Raw genomic sequence first — 16973 nt, 5'->3', positions numbered from 1 at the left:
AGAAAAAGAATACATAATTTCGATGTAGATGTAGTATAACATAATTACCAAAAAATACCTTTAGTATAATCCTAATTACTATAATAAAATAATGTCAAACCATCAATCCAAACAATTAAGCTAATTTCAGCTATTATACATCAAAGATCTTAGTATGTTGCTTATACTTGTACATACACTACTATATCATAATCATCAAAAAATACTTTTGAACTAGTATTAATATTGTTATCACCTAGGTAAAAACAAACACAAAAAAAACCAACTAAAAATCAATCTATATGTCTTATTTTTTCTTATCTATCCATTTATAAACATTGTTCCATGTTTCATAAAATTTAGTATCCTCTTGATCGTTTAATCTTCTTGTCATCATATCCATTTCAGCGCAATCTAATATTTTGGCTATAACCTCTTCTTCCTTGGGGATTTCCTCCCCTTTCCAATTTTGCGCATATATTATTCTAGCCGCGGTTAATATGTGTATAATTAAATAAAGAATTTCTTTCTTATAGGTCTGATTTGTAACACCTAGTAAGTAAAATTCCGGGGTATTATCTATATCTTGCTTTATTATTTCTTTTAATATTTTTTCAATCATCTTCCAATATGTTTTTGCTTTACCACATGTCCACCATTGATGATAATAAGTTCCTATATCCTTCTTACATTTCCAGCATATTGGGGATGTTTTGGGAAACATTTTTGCTATCCTATTTGGTGGGAGATGCCATCTATAAAACATTTTAATTTGATTTTCTTTTAATGAAACTGATTTAGTCATTTTCCAATTATTAATCCACACTTTCTCCCATGTATCTATATCTATTTCCTTACCAATATTTCTACACCATCTTATCATAGTATCTTTTAAAGTCAACTCTATATTTTTATAAGCGATAAGTAATTTATATATTTTCCCTATCGTTTTTGTTGAATTAGTGGTTATTAAAGTAGTTAAAGGATTCTTGCTTTTATTAAAAATGTAAAGAGTTTTATCCTTCTGATATCTAGATCGGATCTGGGCGTAGTGCCACCAGTCTATTATTATCCCTTCTTCTTGTAATTCAATTCTAGATTTAAGCTTCATCTGATCATTTAATAATTCTTTATATCTATGAGTTATTTTCTTGTCCTTTATAGACTTTGGATGTGTTATTGCTTCTAAAGGAGCTAGCCATTCTGGGATACTTAAAAAATGATTTTTCTTTATGTCTTTCCATACTTCTAATAAGTATTTCCTTAATGTATGCCTTTTAAAATATGAATGGTTTTTGTCCTTATCATACCATAAAAATGCATGCCATCCAAGCATTAAATCGTGTCCTTCTAGGTTAAGTGTTCTTTTGTTATCTAAGATTATCCAATCTCTGAGCCATGTTAATGCGGCGGCCTGATAGTATAGTTTCCAATTTGGAAGGCCAAATCCTCCTCTTTCTTTAATATCTTCTAAGCAATTCATTTTTATCCTTGCTTTTTTCCCTTGCCATATAAATTTTTTAACTAGGTTTGTTAAAGTTTTTTAAAAAATTCCCCCTGGGTTTATTGGTATTACCTGAAAAAGGAATAAAACCTTGGGTAAAATATTCATCTTAATTGTTGCAATTCTTCCTAAAAAAGATATTTTCAAATTATTCCACATTGCTAAATCTTTTTTAATTTCTGCTAGTAATTTTATATAATTATCATTTTTTAATGTTATTGTTTTCGCTGTTAAATTTATTCCTAAGTATTTTACTTTTTTTACAGTCTTTATTCCAGAAATACTTTCTAATTTAGTTTCTTGTGTTTTATTCATATTTTTGGTCAAGAAATGTGTTTTGCTTTTATTTATCTTTAAACCTGCTACGTTTCCGTATTGTTCAATGGTTTGTAGTAAAGTAGGAACTGTTGTTTTCGGTTCTTCAATTATGAACATTAGATCATCTGCAAAGGCCTGGAGTTTATAGGTTTCATTTCCTACGGTTAAACCTTTTATTTTAGGGTCCGCTCTTATTTTAATTAATAAAGTTTCAAGAGTCATAATAAATAACAATGGTGATATAGGACATCCTTGGCGAACTCCCTTGTTTATATCAAGTGTTGGTAATTGACTGTTATTCAATATTATATTCGTTGTTTGCTTTGAATATATGGTATCTATTAGGTTAACAAATTTTGGGCCAAATCTCATTTTATTTAATTGCATTTTTATAAATATCCAATTAACGTTGTCGAAGGCCTTTTGAGCATCTAGAAACATTAAAGATGCCATCTTGTCTGAGTGTTGTTCATAGTACTCTAATATATTTATTACAGTTCTAAGATTATTTTTAATTTGTCTCCCTGGAAGAAACCCATTTTGGTCTTGGTGTATTATTCCATTTATAACTCTTTTGAGTCTCTCTGCATAAATGGCAATAAAAATCTTATAGTCTACATTTAATAATGATATAGGCCTATAGTTTTTAATTTTTTCTGGTTCTGTACCCTGTTTATGTATTAAAGTTGTCAGTGATTCTGACCAAGATTTGGGGATTTTTCCCTCAAGTCTACATGAATTAAAGGTTTCTAACATGTGATTTCTTATTGTTTCATTGTCTATCTTGTACCATTCTGCAGGTATGGCATCTGGGCCTGTGGCCTTATTACTTTTCTGTTTTTTAATTGTTGTTAGAAGTTCCTCCATTGTTAATGGTCCATCCATGGTGGCCTGTTGGTCTTCTGTTATTTGTGGTAAATTTGAAGCTTTTAAATAGTTAAAAACTTCATCTTCAATAACATGATCTTTAGCATATAACTCTTTATAAAAATTATATACAATGTCTGCCTTACCTTCTGTATCATATTTTATTATACCGTCTTTGTCTTCTAATTTTTGGATTAATTTTGATTGACTCTGTTTTCTAAGTTTATACGCTAACCATCTGCCGGGTTTATTTGCATGTTCAAAATATTGTTGCTTTGCTCTTTTGATCTTTTCAGTTAGTTGGTTTTGTTCTATAACTCTAATTTTATGTTTAATTACATTTATTTCTGTCTTTAAATCTCTGTTCTTTATCACATTGCCTCTTATAGATCCTTTCAAAAAATAAAAAAAGTTTGTTTGGTGACTGAAATTACAATGGCACTGAAAAAAGAGAGTTATGGCCAGGGGTGAAATGCTTCCGGTTCGCTCATGCCTGTAAGTGCCAAAGGAACACATCATAAATCCAGTGAGCTGTTTGGCTTGGGATAATCATGCCTGTCAGTGATTGGAGAGCTGGTCGCAAAGGGAGTCTGAGGCTCCGCCCACCCACCTGGACACTGCCATTTGGATTATTTTACTCTCTGCACATGCCCAGAACGCTTTGCACAAGCAAACCCTCACGCTGCCTTTGCAACCAGCTCTCTAATGACTGACAGGCATGAGCGAACCAGAAGCATTTCACAGGCATGAGCGAACCAGAAGCATTTTTCACACTTACAAATATCACAGCAATTTCATGGTCATCTGATTACATTTCAAATGCTTAGCAACTGACTCATATTGCAGTGTCCTGGCGTCATGTGATTCACTTTTCTGACCTTTATGGCAAGCAAAGTCAATGGGGAAGCCAGATTCCAAAGTCATTCATTTGATAACTGGCAAGAAAGGTTGTAAAATGGGACAAACATGGTCTTGCTTAGCAATTTTGGGCTCAATTGTAGTCGTTCGCCAAGGGCTACCTGTAAACTGATAGTTGTACATAGCATATAGGATCAAATCATTGTGCAAAAGCCATTGCAAAGAGCAAAGCAGACCATTCTGAAACAAAGAGAGCCTGTCTTGCTTCTTACTGATTGTATTTAAATACAGAAAAATATTGATTTAGATTTCCCCCCACCTTTATAGTATTATTTTCATAAATAATTTAAATTGGTGAACATACCCAATATTCCTTCTTCCTATTTTCCCCACAACAACCCTGCAAAGTGATTTGGGCTGAGATGTGTAAAGTCATTCAGCAAAGTCACTCAAAGTTTCCTGGTTTCTAGTCTGGTACACACACACACATATGTTTTTGCTGTATTGGAAAATTAAGGGAGACTAGGATAGATCTATTTCAGCCTTGTTCTGGCCTCATCAGCTAGCCATATGTATATACCATCCAATATTACAGAAATCATATACAGTGGTCCCTCGACTTGCGCGTTCTCGATTAGCGCGAAACGCTGCAACGCGGTTTTTCAAAAAATATTATTTAAAAAATAAAATATTAAAATATTATTTAAAAAAAAAATTTTTTTTTAAAAAAAATTTTTTTTAAAAAAAATTTTTTTTTTATTCTGTTCCCTGAATGGAGACCGCCGGCCGCTCAATCGGGCCGGCAGGGAACAGAATGGAGCCTTCCGCGGCGGGGCTGGTAAGGGGGGGAGCCGAGGGGGGAGCCGAGCCCAGCCCCGTGGCATTCGCTTTCCTCCCTGCCCCGGAAGCTCTCCGAGGTTGCGAAGGAGCCCACAATCAGTCTCGGCTGCGGGTGGGAGGAAGGCGAATCCCCCGTGGGCTCCGTTACATTTTCCGCTGCCAGCCAGGCCATGCTGGCGGCAGCGGAACAATCGCTGGGTGGAAGGCGTGCTCGGCTCTGCCGCTCCAGCCGCTTTCGGCCGAGCCTCCCCGGCCAAGCAGCCAGGGAAGTCGAGCCAGGCGTGGCGGCGGCCTGCGCCGATGTTCCCCGCTGCGACGGAAGGCAGTCGCTTGGCTAGGGAGGCTCGGCCGAAAGCGTCTGGAGCGGCAGAGCCGAGCATGCCTTCCACCCAGGGAGTCCTGCCCTTTCATTCCCGCCGACCACAGGGGCGAGGGGTGGGGATGAAGGGGCAGGACTTCCCGGGCGGAAGGCGTGCTCGGCTCTGCCGCTCCAGCCGCTTTTGGCCGAGCCTCCCTAGCCAAGCGACTGCCTTCCGTCGCAGCGGGGAACATCGGCGCAGGCCGCCGCCACGCCTGGCTCGACTTCCCTGGCTGCTCGGCCGAAAGGGGCTGGAGCGGCAGAGCCGAGCATGCCTTCCGCCCGGGAAGTCCTGCCCCTTCATCCCCACCCCTCGCCCCTGTGGCCGGCTCATCCAGGGGGGCGTGTGTGGACTGGCAAGCGGCAAGCGGGAAGACCAAGGGACATTCAGTTCCTTCAGCCGCCCAACACCTGATCCGCTCCGCAGCGCGGCAGCAGCGAGGAGCCGAAGATGGGGTTTCCCCTTTGCCTTTACCCCATCTTCGGCTCCTCGCTGCTTCCGCGCTGCAGAGCAGATCAGCTGTTGGGTGGCTGAAGGAACCTCCCCTTGGTCTTCCCCGCCGCCCACACGCAAACTCCACCATCTGCGCATGTGCGGCCATGAAAAAAATGGCGCACATGCGCAGATGGTGGTTTTACTTCCGCATCCAATATAACGCGGAAATCGGTTAGCGCGGGAGGTCTTGGAACGTAACCCCCGCGCTAACCGAGAGATCACTGTATACAAAACACATTTCTTGTCATTTAATTAAAAGTTCCCTTCTTTTTACCGCCCCAGTCTATTTTTTCCATCATTCTCTCTCAAACTCCCCTCTATCTTTCATCAACTCCTCCATCTATATACTTGCACCTTCACTTCTCCTCTACCTCTCTCTCCTTCTCTTCCTCCCTTTCTACTTCCACTTTCACCTTCTTAAACCTTTCCCTTCTCAAATTTGCAGACTGGTATTGTATAATTCCCTTAACTGTTCCCCCAAAAGAAAAAAGAAAAGAGACTTTTTTTTACTGTTATTATTATTTATGACTTTTTAAATCTTCAGTAATCTTTTAAACTACAGACGGTATATAAACGCTAAGAAAAAAAAGAACACCATCTCCAATACAAAAGTTCTAATTTTGTCATCTGGCTTCACACCCGAATTAGTCCAACCACTGAGTTCTCTTAATTAATTATTATAACTTATTTTTCCATTATTATTGGCTATCTCTAATAATATCCTTTTTAGGCCTATTGGTCTGGCGAAGGTTTTGTATGCTCTGGTTAGTAGTGTATGATTACCAGAGCAGAAACTATGTATGATTAGGTTAACAACTCTTGGAGCCTTTTTGGTGATGTTGTTCAGTGAGCTTTGTTTATTTTTTATTTATTTTATTTTTTATTTATTCATTTGTCTAATACACAAATACATATCGAAGAGAATAGACATGAAGTAATATATATAAAGATAATATGTAAAAATAGAGGAGAAGATATATGAAAGGAAGAAAATATATAAGATATATGAGATAAAGGAAAGACAATTGGACAGGGGACGAAAGGCACACTAGTGCACTTATGTACGCCCCTTACTTTGGCTTTGGCACTTAGGTCATTTGATATGAGTATTCCAAGGTCTTTCATGGAGTCAGGGTTGTCTGTAAGGTCTTGTTTATTCAGCTTGTATTTGGTGTTCTGATTTTTTTGCCAATGTGTAGGACAGAGCATTTTTGGTTGAGATTTGGAGTTGGCAGATGTTTGACCATTCAGACACAGAGTCAAGGTCTTTTTTGAGAGTAGCTGTATTATCAGTTGTTGAAAAGTTGAAGAGTTGAAAATTTTAAATCATCGGTGAAGAGAATGCAGTTGTTTGTAATGTGATCGGAAAGGTCATTTATATAGAGTTTGAAGAGTGTTAGTCCAAGTACGCTGCCTTGGGGTACACCACTCTTAACTGGAATAGGATTAGATATGGCACACCCTATTTTGACAACTTGTTGTCTGTTTGATAGGAATGCAGTTATACATCTATGGAGGGACCCTAAGATGCCGTAGGATTTGAGTTTTAGAAGAAGTTTGTCATGAACCCCTGAGTCGAAGGTTTTACGGAAGTCAATGTAAATTGCATCTATTGATTTGCTCTGATCGAGATGTATAGTCCATAAGTTTTTGCAGTGAAAGAGTTGCAGGTTGCAAGACAATTTTTTTCTGAAATCAAATTGATTGAGAGTTGTTATTAAAAATGAGAAGGACATACAATTGCTTTGAGAGGATGTTTTGCTCTAACCTCCTACAAAGTGGAGCATCCCTTTGAAGAATGGCACAGCTATTCAGCTATATAATGATAAATTTAGCTTTGTAATTTTAAAAACATTTTTTTCCAAATTTCTAGGTAAAATGTGATCATTATTGGCCATTTGACCAGGACTCTTTATATTATGGTGATTTAATAGTCCAAATGCTATCTGAATCAGTCCTCCCAGAATGGACAATAAGAGAGTTCAAGATTTCCAGTGTAAGTATTTCCAACTATTTAATGAAATATTTCAAAGAAGATACACTATTTCATTTTATTGTTAAATATGAAGGAGATACTATATTAAGGATGCAGCTCCATGTCTATTTAAGATAACACTTTTAACTCCCAATATGTAGTCTACATAGATTTATGAAGCAATATGGTATGAAGTGGTCCATTTTTCCACAGTTTTTTCTTCCAACTCTGACTAGTTTCCTAAAGATGTCCACTTAATCAAACCACCTGGTCTAAACTTGCTTAACCAGCCAGACAGCTATATCCATTAATCTAAAAAATAGATCTCCAATAAATCCATCTGAGTTTCCTTTTAAGAAGAATACTGAATGTTGCTCTGCTGATCTTTTCTTACATACAATTCAATGATGTAAATTGATATTTGTGAATTGAAAAATTATTACAGTATCTTATATTGGAGTGATAACATGGATATTTCAAGAAATCAACCTGTCACTTATTTCTCAGCCTGTCAGCTTTATTATGCAGTAGAAATAATTGAACATTTTCATTTCATTTTATGCCAGTAAAGCAGCCATCTATACCAGTAAAGTTTTCTCCAAAACTTAGCACATATTCATCTCTTCTGTAGTGTCTGTTTCCCAGGCTAATTATTATATTTATTTTATTGACTTAATAGGAAGAACAGCTGGATTCCTCTAGACTTGTTCGTCAATTCCACTACACTGTATGGCCAGACCATGGTGTACCAGAAACCACCCAGTCGCTCATTCAGTTTGTGAGAACTGTAAGAGATTATATCAATCGGACCCCTCAGGCTGGGCCAACAGTAGTTCACTGCAGGTATGAGCTGCACAACAGTATTTTCAAAAATACACAGATACCTTCATTTTAAAAAGTGATTTTACTTCCTTCCAAAGGGGAACAGTAAACCTTGACTAATTAAATTTCATTCCTGAAATTGAAAAAATAAAAAGGAATATCAATCCCAGTTTAGCTTGAACTAATTACCCATAAGACATTGGCAAAAAAAGACAATGGAGACATAATCTGAAGTGGCATTGTTCTTGTTTTCTCTTTCAGTGCCGGTGTTGGTCGAACAGGAACTTTCATTGCACTCGATCGACTTCTTCAACAGTTGGACTCAAAGGATTCTGTGGATATTTATGGGGCAGTGTATGATCTTAGGCTTCACAGGGTTCACATGGTTCAAACAGAGGTAAGCTTTAAATCAGTGGTGAAATCCAATTTTGTTTGCCACAGTTGTAGTGGGCATGGTATGACTTAGTGGGAGTGGTTTAGTGGGCATGGCAGGGGAAGGATACTGCAAAATCTCCATTCCCACCCCACTCCTGGGGGAACATATTTAAAAATCTCATTCTCACCCTACTCTGGGGCCAAAATACTCAAAATTTCCACTACTGGTTTTTCAGAACCTGTCAGAACCTGCTAGATTTCATCCATGCTTTAAATATATAATGATAATGTAGTACTGTATTATCAAAATAGTTAAAGATCTCCAGCTAACTATAACATTGAAATCTATAGAAGAAAACCAGTGTCTTCCTCTCGATCCTTAAGTCTCCACTTCTTTCCTACCATCATCTCACTATCTATCTTGTCCTAAATGTTTTGACCTAAGTTCTCCCCAGTCTTCTATTTCATGACTCCTCTTGTTCTGTTATCTTAGGCTTCTGGTTCTGTCATACTTTCTTTACCCTTCTATCATCAGCTCTGCTCCCAGGCGTTTGTCCACTCAACCTCTTCACAGCTAATCATAATGCTTCTTGATTTCCCATCAACAGTATACTTTTATTAATGCATATATTTATTGCATTTAAATTCTATCTTTCTGGACCACTACCTACCAAGAACAACTTACAGTATAATGTGCACAATTTTAGATACTCTAGTATGGGACTTTCCAACCTTCACCTTCTCCCATTCTTCCTCGAATCTACATTGCCTCTGCTCTTTTTAAAAAAAATTTACCTGGTGCCTCTTTCACCTGTTAGCCTTACAAATTTCTTGTTTTTTCCTAACAGAGGCAACACATACTTGCCTTGTCAAATATATTTCCTCCATTCTCTTTGGGATCCTGCCTCTCTCCCAGTTTTCATGCATCAACAAATGCTTTTTACAATTTTGTGCTGCTAACTTTGAAGTTGTAATTGCCAAAAACTGGCCATACAATTTCCCACAATTCTGAGGGTTAATATATGGCTTTACAAAAAATAGGCAGTGATATAGGGGCAAAACAATCGAGGAGTAGAAAAAAATAAATCGGATCCCATCTCTAATGGAAAATTCTGCCCTTTATTTTCACCATCAGCTTAGAAAATATTATTGTGAATGCCTGGATTTCAAACCTACACAACTTGGAACTTTATAATCAACCATGATATTGATGAGATGAGAGTTTATATAATGATGGCAATAATTTTCATGTTCTTCTATGCCACCAGCCTCACTTAGACCTATGATTTACAATTGCCTCTATCTTCACTTTCTTACAGATATGAATGTTTAATTATTTAACTTTTCAACTCTGAGAAGAAACTAATTGCCTAATTAACTATTAAGGAACATGGTACCAATCTCATGCAAAATGCAGCACTTTATAATAGGTGGAAGGATGCTAAAACCATTTTCACCAATTCTGACATAAAACCAAATTCACTATGATAATAATTTATAGACCTTCTAGAAATAAGCTGGATTCTTTTTCCACTGGACGAAATAGGGTTATTGTTTCGGGGTGTTGGTCTTAGAAAAAGAGAGAGAATGTTTTCAAAGATGACATTCACGATGCTTTGAATATGAATGTTCAAAAAAAATCAGATAAATGTGTTCAAGTAGGATATCAAATAGGTAAGAAGCTCATAGATGTGAGCTTATTTCTTTAAAGATGGGAGATCAAAATTCCACTTTAATGTGCTTGCTTGCTTGCTTGCTTATTTATTTATTTATTTATTCATTCATCCATCCATCCATCCATCCATCCATCCATCCATTCATTCATTCATTTATGAAGTCTTGCCATAACTCATATTTACATTTAAAAGATGAGATCAGTATACTTGGCAAGTTATGCATGATTGGAAAACAAACAAGAAGGGCAGATTGTTGTTTTTATGTGAGAAAAGTGCAGAAAACCTATTCATATGATGGTACATTATTAGTTGGATTCTAAAATAAATTATTCTGTTGTGTCACCCTGGAACCCTAGAATAGAATCTTCTATTAGTATAACTTATTCTTAATTAGTATATTAATGGACAGGGAATAGTAATAATTTAGGTTTTGATTAACTGGTTAAACTACATTGAGAATTAAGCATTAAATGTGTTGGGACTAGAAAAATAATGTATTACTATCAAAGTGGAATAAGGAAATACAACTAGGGCTTTCTACATTTCTGAAGCAAGCAGCCAGATTGTGTTTTCTCCAATTTACTATGTTTTAAGGGGGAGCACAATGGCTCTGCAGTTAAAGATGCTAAACTTGTCAGCTAGATAGCTGACAGCCTGGATTCAAGACTTGAGCGCCTGTGCAATAGGATGAGCTCCCATTACTTGGGCCAGCTCCTGCCCAATTAGCAGTAAGCATGCAAATGCAAGTAGATTAATAGGAAGCACTTTGGTGGAAAGGTAACAGTGTTCCTTGTGCCTTTAACATAAAGCTCTGCTGATCACATGACTATGGAAATTGTCTTCAGACAATGCTGGCTCCCTCAGCCAAGAAATGGAGAGGAGTGCTGTGCCCTAGACTCATACATGTTTTATATGTGTTGGAGATGAACCTGCTAACAGATAAAAGCTTTATAAGGGGAAAGGTCTATTTTTAATATGTATTTGTCTTCATTGTAGTGTCAATATGTATATTTACATCAATGTGTGAGAGATGTCTTAAGAGCAAGAAAGCTACGCAGTGAGCAAGAAAATCCCTTGTTCCCAATATATGAAAATGTGAATCCAGAGTATCCCAGAGGTAAGAATGAATTTAATGACCTTTACAAATAGCCACAGTATTATGCTTAATAAATAATTTCCATCAATATTTTGTTTTAGTTATTCCATTCCTTTGTCTCTTTTCTTCCTGGTATCACTACTATATTATTGAACAGATAACACCACATTTATGTTTGTATAAAAGTTTAACAACAATTTTCACTGCAACAGTAAAATCAATTAAAACCAGTAACAGTGAAGAGGTTGGTTAAAATATGTGTTGATACTATTTTCTTAAATACTGACTAAGTAGATCCATAAGCCTGGATAGATCTGAGAGTTTGCTCACTGTAAATTACTGGCATGTTCATTTGTCATGGACACGTTCAATTGCCATAGACTGAGGAAGAAAGCAGGATGGTCATGTCCATTGGTCCTCACTCTGTCACCTCTTTCTTCATTTGGTTCTTTGGATCTACTGCTTTAAGAAAATATTTGCTCTGCTCAAGTTGTCCTTCAATACAGTGTCATTGAAACTGGTGTATATTTATGATCCATTTTTTTCACTGAATTGGGTATCAATATAATTTAGTGGATGAATTTTATATAACTCTAGTGCTAGGCTTCTTAGGTACTGTTTTTAATGCAGTGATATTCCACATCTTACAAGTCCTCCTTTTGCAGCAGAGGCGGAGTAACGACGCAGACACAAAGAGCTGGATTTAAAAATGGGTCATTTTTATTAATTAAATTTGCATAATTTATTCAATAAATTAGCATAAATTAACTATAACCCTAACAAGGACCCGCAGGGTCAAACAATTGCTTCTGGGGTGGAAAATGACGTCAGAAAAACTTTCGGGGCAACTTATGGGCGTAGCTCCATGCTGATCCAGGTGAAGGGCCATGCCCTCACCTGAATCTCTGCCATGCACCTGCATGTGGGAGGTCCCACCATCTAACCCCTACAAGGGGAAGGAAATGGGCGGGACCCAAAGACAGGTTCCCCCCAATTGCTCAGGTCATTAACACCATGAGCCTTTGGAGAGAACCTGTCAATCATCCCCAAAGATGCCCAACGGAGAACACACCACCCAGTTTTCCGCCCCTAACCTGCCACGGAGAGGGGGTCAGATCTCTATCTTGGCCCCCCGACTCCCCCCTCTAACTGCACCAGCTCGCGCAGTGACCGCTGCAGGTCCTGTAAAAAGATGGTGTTCCCCCGATCTGACAGGTGAACACCGTCAGCCCGGTAAAGCCACGGCTGATCTATGGTGATGTGGGGATGGGCAACCACTACCCCACCCAACTCTCTGACCAGCCTACCCATAGCCTTATTCACTCTCCTCCTGACTTTGTGAATGGCCCTAGGGGAAATGGCATCCCTCCAAACGATCCTCGGGAGGATCTCAGACCAGACCACTTGCGTGGTTGGCCAAACAGTGCAAAGAATACGCAAGTCTTTGTGAGCCTGGCAAATCAGAGCCAGACCCCCAAGCATACACAGGTCATTGCCACCGAGGTGCAAGACCAACCACCTGGGTGCGGCCATGCCGTGCCGCCCACCCAGGAGTAGTGGAAGCAGCCCCTCCCACCGCAGGCCTCTTCTCCCCATCCAGATGATGTTGACCCATCGGCCCAAGGACAGCTGGGTCCCCACGGCGGTTCTTTCTGCAGAGCGGCCAGCCCAAAAGACCATACTGTGGCCGCACAGACAACGCCGTCGGTCTCGCCCTGGCAGGACTATCTAGAAGAGTGCAGAGAAAGGTTACCTAGCGTGAAATCCTGCCCTACTACCTCAGCTGGCCGTACATAACCCAAATAGGCCGCTGACCGCCAGCAGCCAATCTCCCGGATCCTATGACCCGGAAAACCAGACACTGCTGCGCTAGTTGCAGCGCCGATACGGAATGAATGCATTCCATAGCCGGCGGGGTCGATGCCAATCCAGATTAGAGCCCTAGTCACTAAAGCCCAAAATTGAGAGCGGGTCAGCGGGGTCCCATCCTGGTATTTAAAAAGGTACCCTTGCCCCGTCCCCCTGAGACTGCAGAAATTAGAAAGGGCTGCCACCGGGCACACAGACTGATCGGTGGCGGCCGTCAACTCTATCCTGACACCCCTACGTAACTGGTCAGTCTTAGATTGTCTCACCAATAGGGAGACACCCCTTTCACTAAACTGCAGTTTGGAAAACTGAAAAGCCCGGAGAGACCTGTCAGCCTGAGAGGAGGCTAAAGCCTCACTGACTCGAAGGGCCCCAAAAAACATGACACTGGCCGCCGCCTGAAAGAGGCGGGCCTCGTACAGAGAGGCACACAGGCTGTTCCAAGCTTGATTAATAAGGGACAGCTGCTGTACAGTTAACGCCTGTCTACTGTCCGATGGGGGCGCAGAACGCTCCCTAACCCAACCTTCTAGCATCTTCCGAATGCGGAAGTCACATGAAAAATCAGGAAAGCCACTGGCCTTGGACAGAAAGGCCAGGCCTGCTAACCTGGACCTAATGGTTCTAATTGCAAAGCCGCGCTGCCGAAGCAGCACGCAGAACTCCATGATGTGATCTATTGGGAAGGGCCAAATGTGAGGGTAACCCCTGGCTTGCCTGAAGTCCCAAAACTCCTTACCTGAGTTCTGATATGCCCTCAAGGTGCTTGGTGCCACTGAGAGGGCCATGGCCCTGTCTGCTTCCATCCTCCACTGTTCGTGAGCCCACCCAGGCTCCACAGGTGGTCGGGGAAGACTTCCGGTGACGCATGAGCCCAGGGAGCCAGCGTCCGAAACCTGGACAACTGATCATGGGACAAGGCATCAGCGAGCCCGTTATATAGCCCGGGGACATGCCGAGCCAGAAACAGGGCATTTAGAGACAACGACCTGTGCACAAAATGGCGGACAAGCCGCATGACCCTGTCGCTTTTAGATGACAGGGCATTCACAACGTGGACCACTGCCAAGTTGTCACACCAGAAGTACACAGTTTTTATTTTTTTATTTATTATTTGGATTTGTATGCCGCCCCTCTCCGAAGACTAGGGGCGGCTCACAGCAAGTAGTACAAATCATAAATAATCCAATCACTTAAAATATTTAAAGCTTTAAAAAAACCCATATACTAACAGACACACACACAAGCATACCATGTATAAATTAAACATGCCTAGGGGAAGATGATTCAATTCCCCCATGCCTGACGGCAAAGGTGGGTTTTGAGGAGCTTACGGAAGGCAGGAAGAGTAGGGGCAGTTCTAATCTCCGGGGGGAGTTGGTTCCAGAGAGCTGGTGCCGCCACAGAGAAGGCTCTTCCCCTGGGGCCCGCCAACCAACATTGTTTAGTTGACGGGACCCGGAGAAGGCCCACTCTGTGGGACCTAATCGGTCGCTGGGATTCGTGCGGCAGGAGGCAGTCTCGGAGATATTCTGGCCCAATGCCATGAAGGGCTTTATAGGTCATAACCAACACTTTGAATTGTGACCGGAAATTGATCGGCAGCCAATGCAGACTGCGGAGTGATGGTGAAACATGGGCATACCTAGGTAAGCCCATGACTGCTCTCGCAGCTGTGTTCTGCACGATCTGAAGTTTCCGAACACTTTTCAAAGGTAGCCCCATGTAGAGAGCATTACAGTAGTTGAACCTCGAGGTGATGAGGGCATGAGTGACCGTGAGCAATGAGCCCCGGTCCAGATAGGGCCGCAACTGGTGCACCAGGCAAACCTGGGCAAACGCCCCCCTCGCCACAGCTGAGAGATGGTTTTCTAATGTGAGCTGTGGATCAAGGAGGACGCCCAAGTTGCGAACCCTCTCTGAGGGGGTCAATAATTCCCCCCCCAGGTTAATGGACGGACAGATGGGATTGTCCTTGGGAGGCAAAACCCACAGCCACTCCGTCTTATCCGGGTTGAGTTTGAGTCTGTTGACACCCGTCCAGGCCCCAACAGCCTCCAGGCACTGGCACATCACTTCCACCGCTTCGTTGACTGGGCATGGGGTGGAGATGTAAAGTTGGGTATCATCAGCATATTGATGATATCTCACCCCATGTCCTTGGATGATCTCACCCAGCGGTTTCATGTAGATGTTAAATAGCAGGGGGGGAGGACCGACCCCTGAGGCATCCCACAAGGGAGAGACTTCGGAGCCAACCTCTGACCCCCCACTAACACCGACTGCGACCGGCCAGAGAGGTAGGAGGAGAACCACTGGAGAACAGTGCCTCCCACTCCCAACCCACCCAGCCGGTGCAGAAGGATACCATGGTCGATGGTATCGAAAGCCGCTGAGAGGTCGAGGAGCACCAGGACAGAGGATAAACCCCTGTCAGGGGCCCGCCAGAGATCATCCATCAACGCGACCAAAGCGGTTTCCGTGCTGTAGCCGGGCCTGAAACCCGACTGCTGGGGACCTAGATAATCGGGTTCTTCCAAGGACCTCTGGAGCTGGAGTGCCACCACCTTCTCAACAACCTTCCCCATAAAGGGAAGGTTGGAGACTGGACGATAGTTATTAAGTACGGCTGGGTCCAGGGAAGGCTTCTTGAGGAGGGGGCGCATGAGCGCTTCTTTATAAAGTGTTGGAAAAACTCCCCTCCCCAAGGAAGCATTGGTAATCTCCTGGGCCCAGCTCCGTGTCACCTCCCTGCTGGCCGAAACCAACCAGGAGGGACACGGATCCAGTAAGCAGGTGGCGGAACTCACAGCTCCAATGGCCTTGTCCACTTCATCAGGTGTCAACAGATCAAACTCTTCCCAGACAGGTGGACAAGTACGTGCCCCAGTCACCTCGACTGACTCGTTGTCAGCCGACTCTGTTTTACAATTGGAGTCGAGGTCGGCCCGGATCTGAGCGACTTTATCAGCGAAAAACGTGTTAAAGTCCTCGGCACTACTCTGCAAGGGCTCCCCAACTCCCCCCCTGGTTAAGAAGGGAGCGGGTTACCCTAAACAGAGCGGCCGGGCGGGATTCCGTTGATGCAATCAAGGCGGCATGGTACGTGCATCTTGCCGCCTTGAGCGCCACTTTGTAGGTCTTAATAAAAGCTCTTACAAGTGTTCGATCAGACCTACTCTTCCTCCATCGCTTCTCTAGACGTCTCTTTTGGCATTTCAACTCCCGGAGCTCCTCGTTGAACCATGGGGCTCTACGGGGTCTAGTGCCACGGAGAGGTCGCAAAGGCGCAATCTGGTCAAGAGCCTCCGCAGCAGCCCTGTTCCAGGCCTCCGCAAGAGACTCCGCCGAACTGTGGATGAGTGCCTCTGGAATAACCCCAAGCGCCGTCTGAAAGCCCTCTGGGTCCATCAGGCGTCTGGGGCGGAACATCTTCATTGGTTCCGCCTCCCTGCAGGGAAGGATTGGAGCCAGGAAGTCAAGCCGTAGTAGAAAATGGTCTGACCATGACAAAGGCAATGCTTCTAAGCCCCTTAGTCTCAGACCATTTCTCAATTGCTCGGAAAGGAATACCATGTCAAGTGCATGCCCTCCCTCGTGAGTCGGACCCTGTACTACTTGAGTCAGGTCCATGGCTGTCATGGTGGCCATGAACTCCTGTGCCAACCCAGAGGTTTCACCGAGTGACGGCAGGTTGAAGTCCCCCAGGACAATGAGTCCGGGGAACTCCACCGCCAACCCGGCTACCTCCTCGAGTAGCACAGGCAGGGCTTTTGACACGCAGCTGGGAGGCAGGTACGTGAGAAATAAGCCCACCTGAACCCCTAAGTCCAACTTCAACAAGAGAGACTCGCAACCCGCAATTTCCGGAGCAATGAGTCTACACAGGCAAAGGCTCTCCCAGGCTATAATAGCCACTCGTCCCCCCCCTTCCCTGGGG

At 42.3% G+C, this 16973-nt stretch overlaps 1 protein-coding gene across 1 annotated transcript in view; it reads left to right on the top strand.

The window, feature by feature from the left end:
• PTPRB (protein tyrosine phosphatase receptor type B) overlaps positions 1-16973 on the top strand; it is a 92856-nt gene that overhangs the window by 59593 nt on the left and 16290 nt on the right. Inside the window, 4 exon segments of the mRNA XM_070755704.1 lie at positions 7094-7216; positions 7875-8038; positions 8279-8414; positions 11065-11185. Coding sequence (XP_070611805.1) covers positions 7094-7216; positions 7875-8038; positions 8279-8414; positions 11065-11185 — 544 coding nt within the window.

This window comes from Erythrolamprus reginae, chromosome 6 (genome assembly GCF_031021105.1).
Source record: "Erythrolamprus reginae isolate rEryReg1 chromosome 6, rEryReg1.hap1, whole genome shotgun sequence".
In the NCBI taxonomy this organism is placed as follows: Eukaryota; Metazoa; Chordata; class Lepidosauria; order Squamata; family Dipsadidae; genus Erythrolamprus; species Erythrolamprus reginae.
The sequence above is the reverse complement of the archived record's forward strand: the minus strand, read 5'-3'. Positions and strand labels throughout refer to the sequence as shown.